This window comes from Phoenix dactylifera, mitochondrion (genome assembly GCF_009389715.1).
Source record: "Phoenix dactylifera mitochondrion, complete genome".
NCBI classification, from domain to species: Eukaryota; Viridiplantae; Streptophyta; class Magnoliopsida; order Arecales; family Arecaceae; genus Phoenix; species Phoenix dactylifera.
This window is the reverse complement of record NC_016740.1, coordinates 403,770-413,809: the sequence shown is the minus strand read 5'-3', so window position 1 is coordinate 413,809 and position 10,040 is coordinate 403,770. Positions and strand designations below refer to the sequence as shown.

The 10,040-nt window shown below is 44.8% G+C and overlaps 1 protein-coding gene across 1 annotated transcript; it reads left to right on the top strand.

The window, feature by feature from the left end:
• The first annotated feature begins 966 nt into the window (after positions 1-966).
• On the top strand, positions 967-1,482 carry rps11 (ribosomal protein S11). The gene has a single exon. The coding sequence runs from the start codon at positions 967-969 to the stop codon at positions 1,480-1,482; it is 516 nt and encodes a 171-aa protein (YP_005090385.1).
• The last annotated feature ends 8,558 nt before the right edge of the window (positions 1,483-10,040 follow it).

The following is a 10,040-nucleotide window of genomic DNA, read 5'->3' as shown; positions in this document are numbered from 1 at the left end:
ATGGCCTTTCCTGTTTTTTCTTTCTTTTGTTCGTTTTCAAAATAGGAGAGGCATTGCATTCAAGGCAGTTGATTGGATGAAGTTAGAAGTGACTATAACGTCTTCTTCTTATTATATTAAGATGGGGTATATAAATGATGAAAGTAATTCGTACCGCACTATTTCAATCAAATACCGCTGGCAGACCCTGGTAATTATTATCATCTAACTGGCACATCTGTCCTTTGCACCTCTCCATATGTATGTGCTTTAGCCCTGATTACATAATTTCATTTATTATAGAATAGAAAGAAAAAGAGATTCATCTTGCTTATTGCTTGTTTGGATTGAAGTGCGTGCTAGATGCTTCTGACCTAACCACTCTTTCTTTCACCAAAGATGCTGTTCTATTCTATTGATTATATAAGGTTCACATTCTTCAGTTCAGGAAACCGCGATTTCGTTAGTGTTCCGGGATAAAAGAAAATGAATGAGAAAAGGACGCGAAAGCAAATGACGTAAGCACGAAAATAATTCTTTAAATAAAGAACGGATACACCCAATACATCGAAACTCATTGCCCATGGATAGTTTCGACAAAAAAAAAGAAAAGAAACATGGTTTAGCGGATTCGGAATTGTAACCAAGCATCCTGGGTTCTATACCCGATTCATAACTCGAGCATGCAGCCGATCCTGGATACAGAACTATAGAAAGTGTGCAGTGAGGGATCTTTATAGGTAGCCAGTCTTTCACTTCCACCTCTCCTCGAGGTATGGTTCGAAACGAAAAAGTGCATCCCATGTCTTTCTTGGTCGGACCAACCCAACCGGCGATTTCCGACAAGTCTCTCTTTTTTTTGGGGGAGCAGACAAAGAATAAAAAAACAAAATGCTTTCTCAACACTTTTCACATAGGATGCCCCAGGAAAAAACAACGGCCGAGACTGATCGGCTTGGGCTTGCGGGTGCGGGCAGTTTCAAATCCATGAACTTCGTACAGAGCATCTCGGAGGAAGATGAGCAATGTTCACGGAAAAAGAACAGAGATTTTGTCCATGTCTTACTGATCAAAAATAAGACCTTTGTGACCGTGACAGATGCTAGGGGGAATAAAAAGACTGGGGCCTCCGCAGGTTGTTTGGAGGAAAGAAAAGGGCGGTCTCGTCTTTCTCGGTATGCTGCTGAAGCAACTGCGGAACATGTCGGGCGATCCGCCAGAAAGATGGGTTTGAAGTCAGTTGTCATGAAAGTGAAAGGATCTACTTATTTCAGGAAAAAGAATAAAGTGATCTTGAGCTGGAGAGAAGGTTTTCGAGGTGAAGGAGTAGGAGATCAATCTCCAATTATGTACATCCACGATGTGACCCAACTTCCACATAATGGATGCCGACTCCCCAAAAAACGTCGTGTTCAAATAGTTCCAACCATTTTTGAATCTCCATTTTCACTTGACAAGAAAAAATTCCGGAAAAAATCTGACTCGGAAGGGAGGCTAGACTAATTGACTGAGCGAGACTCCATCCAACTATTCTGCATCCATCTAGCAAAGCCGCGTGAGTGAAGCACCCTAAACTTTGTAGTCAAGGCGAAGCTCCATTGTAGACGTGAGGATCCCGTTCTATTGAGCCTTCCCGCTTATCCTAAATACAACTCAGTCAGATTAGGACCTCAAGCTATCACCTCGACGTTTTGAGCTAGCCTATGACGTCTAGTTTTTTCAGCTGCGTCTGCTTACGCTCTAGTTGTCGGGGGGCTAGCTGGCTTGCTGCTTTCTTTCTCTCCTTACCGCTCACGCTAGCCTATGTGCGTTTTGATGCTTGTTTAGGATTGGAGTAAGCAGCAATAGTTATATCTTTAAACCGGGCATGGCGTCATTTTCGCGTAACACAATCCAGCGTATTTGTCACGCAGAAACTAAACAGCAAGGTTCATCTTCGACCTGCAACTGCAGCAAGAAAGAGGTGGAAAGCACTTATTTTTTAGGCTAAGAAGCCCGATGTGCTAGCGCTTGTGACCCAAGCCTGAAGTGACTGACTAATAAGAAAGTGATAGGAGTCGTGCTCGGCTTTCTTTCTTTTATTTAGCCAAGGATATTCTTCTTAACCTTTCTTAAAAAATGAAAACTAAAGCGTCGACATCACCTTCTATGAATATAGACGGAACCGAGACCTTAACTTCTTCTTAATATGTTGGTTCGGTTGTCCTCTTCGCTAGCCGGAGTATACCATTATTTAGAACCATTTTCAGAGACAAACCAGTAGGAGACAAGGGATGGATGTCGCTAGGCTAGGTCAACTCTATCATTGGTATCATTATCCCTATCACGATCACTATATAAAGATATGTGCTACTACTATCCCGATGCAGCGAAGCTAGGTGGTGCTATTATGGCGGGGGAAGGGTCTACTTCTGCTCCATCGGAATGCTTTTGTGGCAGGTCTTTCTATTACCGATATGGACCTCACTAATGGGTCTCGTTCTGTACCTAGGTATGGATCTATATCACTAAGGTCAGTATATGAATCTGCTGCGTCTTTTCTCTCTGGTGTTGGATCACCTACTAACTACTGCGCTGCGACAAGGACTGGAACTGCCTCTGGATCTGCTGCTGTTGTTGGTGCTGTATCCACTAATGATGATTCTACTGCTGCTGCTTCATTGAAGTGCCTATTACCGCTGACAGCTCTTACAGCTTCTTCCACCGAACCGAACCGCCAGCTGACTATTACCGATTGCCTTCCCTTACCGCTTTCCCGCTGCTAGCTTTTCTGACCTTCCTTATCCTTCTGCCCATGGAGCCCTTAGATCTGGAATTTATTAATTATATATATGAAGAACACTTTTGAAAATGTCGGGCGAAACGCCCTGACAACAAAAGTGGGTTTTGGATAGGTTTGTGAGGCAACGCTCACATCTGTTATCTACGATAAATCGGCAGATAAGGTAGGCGATAGGCGTAGGATTCGAACAACTGCATAAGAACCCTTATGTCCCCTATTTTCTTTGAATTCACATATCGAACCATTCTCATAGTTACCTGATCGACAAAGAGAGGTTCGCCCGGAGATGACGATCTATCTCAGTCAGATGTCCCCGATCTATGATCTTTCATAAGCTAGCGATCCCATAGCTCGGATGCTGCTCCCCACGGTACAATAGATGGGTAAAAGAACTCAAGAAAGCGCCTTATTTCGACTTGATGATCGAGTCAATGGCTCATGAACCACGTCTTTCCCAGAGGAATAAGATAAGAAGACCTTCATCGAGAAAGGATCTCTGTTCTTCGCTTGATGAACTCAGATGCTGTGGAATCACCATTTGCAGAGAGGGAAGAAGAACCTTTGGCAGGCGAGGATCCCTTTTCTATCAAGGGGAGATAGGAAACGTGAATCAAATCATTTTCCAAGGACAGGACTTCGCTTCGACTAATGGAATGGGCAAAAGCTCTTCTATGTTGGCTATCCTTCCTGACGACCCAACCTCGGCTATTGCTTTCTTATTGCCTGGCTCGTGCTTGTTCGCTGGTCAACCAAAGCAGCGTCTTTCCAGTGATTCTTCCCCCTTTCCTTTGCTTGGTCCATCACTCGTTCCCCCACCTACACCTTGGAAGCCACTCACTCCTTTTCTGATCCATGGATGCACTTGCACTCCGTCTGTTCAGCTTCTCTTGGTTCACTCTGACTTTCGAGCGCTGTTGCTGGTGCGTGTTGGTCACAGCAGTCGATAAGTATGCTGCTTCTGGTTCAGAGATCAGTACTTGCACGACTTCAACATCGACTACTGAACTCGGTTCTTGTATCCACTTTTGCTGTGAATTATTGATCATCCACTCCTTACACAGTTGCTTAGTCGACTCAGTCTTTGGCTTGACCAACTGCAAGACTAATGAATTGATCCACCGGATCATCGACTGATTGACCTGATGCTCTCCCTTTTACCTTTGCGACTTTGCTGTCTGACTGGGGCTACTTCTCTTGCTTTTTCCGTGGTTGTTTATGGAAGGAAATGGCTATAGTTGGGGCTCCCTGAGCATAATCATTCACGATGAAAGGTGCGTGCCCGATGAAGTTCCCAATTGATCCAAGATGGCTTTGGCTTCAAGGCTCCCTCTTTAGATGAAGGTGAGCTCCTCTCCGCACTATGACTTCTTCAATGAAACCCTCTCCTTGGCACCCTATCCTGTTAGTCAAAGCTGCCATTCTTCTCGATTTCTACGAATCTAGCTCCCTTCCCCGAAGGACAAGTCAGAGAAAGATTCCCAGACGAGCTTGATTGGATGAGTTTGTCATGGCATCTCCCTTCCAACTTCCAAGCCGATTGATTAGTCAGGGTCAGAAGGATCGAGGAGTGGCCCCATTGGTCCATTGAGGCCGGCGAGTAGGGCTTCTTTCCTCAATGAGTGAGTCGCCAAGAAGGAGATTTCGTATCAAGGAATGGCATTGAGACCCCAAAATCCAGGTGGATAGGTAGAATCAGAGGAGGGCGCAGCCCACATAGAAGTTTGACGCAAAGAGGGGATAGATTAGGCTCGTGCTCGACCAAAGGGAAGGGGACCGTTAGGAGGTCGTACTATCCGTTAGGGAAGGAGAGCGGAAGTGAGGCTCGATCGATAAGGGAGAGGAAAGACAGGTCGGTTTAGGCATGCGTTAGCCCCTGATTCCTATATACATGATTCCGATCCACTTGATGGTCTGACCCTTCCACTCGCTTTACATGACTCTGTGTCCGCTAATCCAATTCAGTGCTATGTATCATCAGGTGAGGCAGTCATTGTCGTCAGACATCAGCAGCTAAAAGCAAAGGTCATATAAAAAGCAGTCGACTCATTGATGCTGAAAAACCACTGCCAGTTCGTGAGAGTTGGGCAAGTTGAACAGGAAGAAAAGGGAAAGTACAACCGAAGAGGAAGAGATAGGGCAACCTAGGAAGATTATTCTTTGAAGCAAGAGTTCCATAAGCAAGTGCATGAGACTCTTTGACTTTCAAGCTCCGAATCAGAGTCAAACTTACCCCACTTTCATTGACCAGTAAGTGATAGCTGTCAGGTTCAGGTTCGCAGAATGACCGATGAAACCAACTGAATCCACTCTCGTGACATGATCGAAGTTCGATCCACCACTTTGAGGAAAGAGATGAGACGGTCTACCCGTCTTTACACATACGAGAAATCACTCACTGACGGACAAGAGGTGTCGACAACGTGAGCTTTACTGCCGGGCTTTCGGCCTTCTTGATCCAACTGCATTACTCTTTGAGACTACTGCTTGTGCTTGGCTCAGGATATCCTCCTTTCTGAAAAGCTTTCTACTCAAGTGAGGAAAGCCTGATTTGGAATCCTTTTTCACAGCCTTTTTGCCCAAATGAGAGATCCATTCTCAGGGGAATCTTAGGCTTAAAATGGATTCGTCAACAGACGATGCCTTTCAAGGAAAAAGTCATGACACCGCATTTTCCCACTCTCTCATCTGTCTCATAGATGAGTAAGGCTGGCTAAAGCACCAAAAAAATAGTAAGTAAGAGAGCGCCACCAGGATAAAGATAAAAAGGATCAACAAATTATCGAGCAACACAGGAACTTGGGTACACTTCTTTTTAACCATGCATACGTTTAGGTTTAGCTCAGCTTGGCCCTGCCTCCTTCTCTCCCAGGCTTCTTGGAGCTCGGCCAAAACTCGTCCGCATCTCCTGTCCAAGTGAGAATCTTTCTTCCTGCCTCTCCAGCTCCCATTTTAGCTTATCTTTCTTCTGTCATCGGGGATGGGAACCTTGGTAGGAATTAAGGAGGGTTCTGGGCGGGTAGGTTTGATGCTAGCTTTGTTGCCTTGGCATTGGCTGATTAAAGACATCCTCGCAAAGGCGCCATCTTTCTTAAGTAAAAACGTGACTTTCATAGGCCTCTAGGTCTTTTACTGGTGCTCTGCTTGAAAATACGATAATTGAGTTTTTGAGACTCCGTTTTGTTAACAACAGGTACTCTTTCTGCCTTCCCGGGTAAGGATCATCTGTGCTATGAGTTTATCTTCCTCGATAGTGATCTAAGGCAAGTAGAAATCTTTCTTACTCAATAGTGGCTAAGGCAAGAAAGTATGATCGATGATCTTCTGCTAATGCTAGCGTCTTTTTCATCTCTAATCTCATCTAAGCTTCAGGAAAAAGAAAAACCTACCCGCTAATATATAATAATATAAAGGCTGGCTGCTCTCCTTTTTTCCTGTAGTTCAGGATTCCCTCTCTATGCTCATATCTATTTAGTCAAAAGGCTAGTTCAATCGCTCTTAGGAAGAAGAAGTACTATAACTTGAATCAGTATCTCAAATAGGGCGATATCAGGCCTTCTGTGCGATATCGATCTTCTGTTTTATGATAAGCGGTCTGCCCTTCCCCTTACTAGAAAAAATAGGGCAATTTGAATAGTACAGGAAAGGAAAGACGACTATCGAGTATGCCCCTAATAGAGTCAGTAGGGAATGGTTATATCAACCATTCGGAAAGAAGTACAGCTAATCGTACGGTAAACAGAAGCGAGACGGTATGCAATCAATTAATGGAAAGGATAGAGGAGGTAAACCATTCCTCTATCTGTCCCTTGCTCTGTCCACAAATAGCGTCCGTTGCTTCTTCATTCCTGGCTGGCAAGCTCAGTTCTGTTCTAATCACTTCGATTCCCGTACACGAGTACCTTCCTTCAAATATATATATTCCCTTTCAAAATATGGAAAGTACTTCTGTAAGCGAATCCCTTCTTTCTTTGGCTTGCTTCTGAAGCCAATAAGTCCTGTGCCTGGTAGGTGCAATCAGTCTGTCCCTTACCTGTCCATTCAAGCCTTTCAATATCTCGTCTGGCCCTGTCTTCGTCTCTTACTAATGATCGGTCGCTTATTACCGTTACCGCCTACTTCATTCAATAAGAAAGGGCCCCCACATCGGACCAAAGGCGAAGAGCTCTCTGAGTATGCCGGCTTGCTTGCTTGGTAAGCGCTTGAAAAGCGCGCTATAAAGACTGCGCGCTTGGTCATCAATACAGTTTGGGACTGAGCACACAGGTTGCATCTGACACTCCTAGTAATAAGCACGTACCTTTAATGGTTGGAAGGGACCAGGAGATGCCAGTTCCTAGTTGATTCCCTCTCCCATAGCAGTCGACTGTTCATTCTATCTACCACCCTCTTCTCTCCACCCGACACAAGGAATTCATTCGACGATTCGTTGCCCCCCTTTCGACTGCCCAAGAGATGACTTTCCGCCAACCGATAAGGAGATGGTATCGAAATTCATTCCATGGGCTGCTTCTATCCGATGCAAGGAATTTAAGCGGGAGAGGAAACTATCTCCTACCAAAAAGGGGGGTAGCGGGAAAGAAATTCATGGATGAATGAGTTAAGGAATGAAAGGGAGAGGTGCATATTCAGAGAATGAAACTAAAAGAGGAGTCTCATTAGTAAATATACTCCTAATAGGAGCGAGCATATTTAGTAGATATCCCCACCCCTGCCTTTCTCAATGAATAAGAGGGGAGGCGGATATTTTTTCGGTTGACTCAGGGATAAAGGTTCACGATGGAAGGAATGGTTCGGCGAATAGGGGACTGGGGAAAGGTCGAGAACGAGAAAGTCACCCTATCCGCTGGTGAAGTACTAATGAATGAATGCACTAGCTTGCTATCTTTTAGAACTTAGACAACAAACATATGCCCTACTCTTTAGACTCGGAAACATAACAAAGTTCTCTCGAGGTAAGGCCAAAATGTGAATCCAAACAAAGGTTGGCCTACGCGTAGTACCTCTTGAGGTAGATGGCCTTCCAGGGATCGGGTAGTTCATCACCATCCGCATTCTAAAGTTTATATGCATTTCCAGGATGGACGGCGGATATGAAATCGGGCCCTTCCCGATTCGGCTTGACGTTTTCCCCTAGGGTGTGGATCTCTAGAAGGCATGATTTTCTTAAGGACTAAGTCACCTATCTTGAACTTCCTTTCTAAGACCTTCTTATCATAGGCTCAACTGATACGTTTTTGGTAAATTTGGGCATGCTCAGCGGCACGTAGGCCTTTCTCATCCAAGAGTTTTTTTGTGCCAACAAAGCTGGAAGCTTTTCACTATCGGTTAAGTCCTTGTCAATCTGTATCCTAAGGGATGGGATCTAAATTTCGATAGGAAGGACTGCTTCCATACCCTAGACCAATGAATAAGGAATTTGACCAGTTGGACCTTTCACTTTGGATTCGTCGAGGTCTGGTTAGGAAAGAACAAAGGTTGACGCCGAAAAACAAGGGGAAGCTCTTCTCCTCTACGGAAAGAGAGATCGGAGGGTTGAATCGGATCGGGGAAGGAAAAGAGGAAGAACTCCAGGGGCTTCAGGCGCACTCATTACCATTAGCTGGATCAAAAGCAAGAGAGGGGGCAGTTGGTCGCATATGTCGAATGAAATCTACTCTAAGTCAAGCAGAAGGAAAGTTCGGCTGATCAAAAAGGGGGATTCAGTGGCAATGAAAGGTTGTTTTGCTTTGGCTTTATGAGAGCCAAGTGCAGATTCAATTCCTGCTCCAGCGTGCCATGATGAGGTCCCCTCTCTTCTTCTTATTCCTCTCCTCAAACTTTCCCCTCTTCTCCGTAAACTGCTGGGCTGGAAACCTACTACTTCGATCTCGTCGACTCAATGAATAAGATGTCTAATCCTCTTGCTTCAAGCGGGACACCCACCTCAGGAAGAAAAAAAGGTAGGTGTTGCGAAGGGGGAGTTCGGCTTGCTCGTAAGTCAAGGCAAGACTTTGGTTTAAAGTACCAAGGGTTTTTAAGTCGATGGACTTCTTCAATCTCGTTTGTAGCAAAAAAAACCTTTCCAAGTCTTTCGGGGAACAACTGCTCTCTCTTTTCGAAGAGGAGTCAGATTCGTCTAGGTATGGCTACGAGGCAAAAGCCCATTTCGACGTCTGAAAAGAAGGGTTTGAGAACAAATGTGCCGTGAAGGTACCGTACCAAGGGAAAGAAGGTGGATGAGAAAAAAGAGAGTCCTTAACAGTGGATTATGGAAAGTTGAGCCCCGAGTGAGAATCCATTGTTTATGCCATTATTTGCTAGGTTTGATCAAAGAGTTGCATTTCTGAGTCCGGCTATGAGGCAGAGCCTACCGAAGGAAGAGAAAGAGAGTGGCCGTTAGAGGTCTTGTTGCCCCTTTATGAGTGACGGTTGCTTGTGAGATTAGTTCCTTTGATAGTCGTAGGTATTTTTTTACAATAAGCACACGAACGACCTGCTTCTCAACCACCCTATCTTACTAATAATAATAAAGGGGAGCGATTAGGGCGTACCTTTTTTAGTAGCAGTCAAGCTCTTCCTTCGTCGGAACCCCTTAAATTATTGAACTTTCGAGGTCGTATGAGCCATAAAGCCAGTGCGAATCTTCTCCTCTCTCACTCGAAGAAAGAAGACTTTCATGGGCAGAGCGAAGGAATCAGAGTGGAATAGTCAGAGGTTGGTTGCGTCCGGGAATAGGCGCTTTGGGTTCTTACACCGGCCATACGTTGATCGGCCAGGCCCGAGAGAGAAACAAGTACCTTCCGTTGGGGGCATTCAACTATGTTGTAAAGCAAAGAGAAGGATTCGAGAATCAACCACTCATCCTAGAAAAGAAAGGCAAGCAAAGCCCTCATCGTTCTGCCGGGGAACCCGCCTGTGGGTAGGAAGAGCCAAGCAATGGACGGGTCCCAATCGAGAGTTTCCTCTCACACTAGTGGGAAGGTCGTCTACGGCACAAGCTAGAGTTCCGTAAAAAAGGATATGAAGCTAACGGCGAGGCGGGGCTTGAGGTACTCCGTAATGAAATAGTTCGAGTTAGAAGTATGCTTTTAACAAGTCACTTGATTCTTCATCCAAGAAGAGGTCTCAATAGAAGTCAATTTACTCTTTTTCCTTTTGAACTAACTAACTGTCTAGTCAAGCTAAGTGAGAAGATACCCATACCTTGTTGAATGAAAAATTATTACATAATAAGGTTGATTTACTCAATGTTCCAACAGAACAAGCAAAAGAAAACAAGCACAACAGGCTATAAAACGAA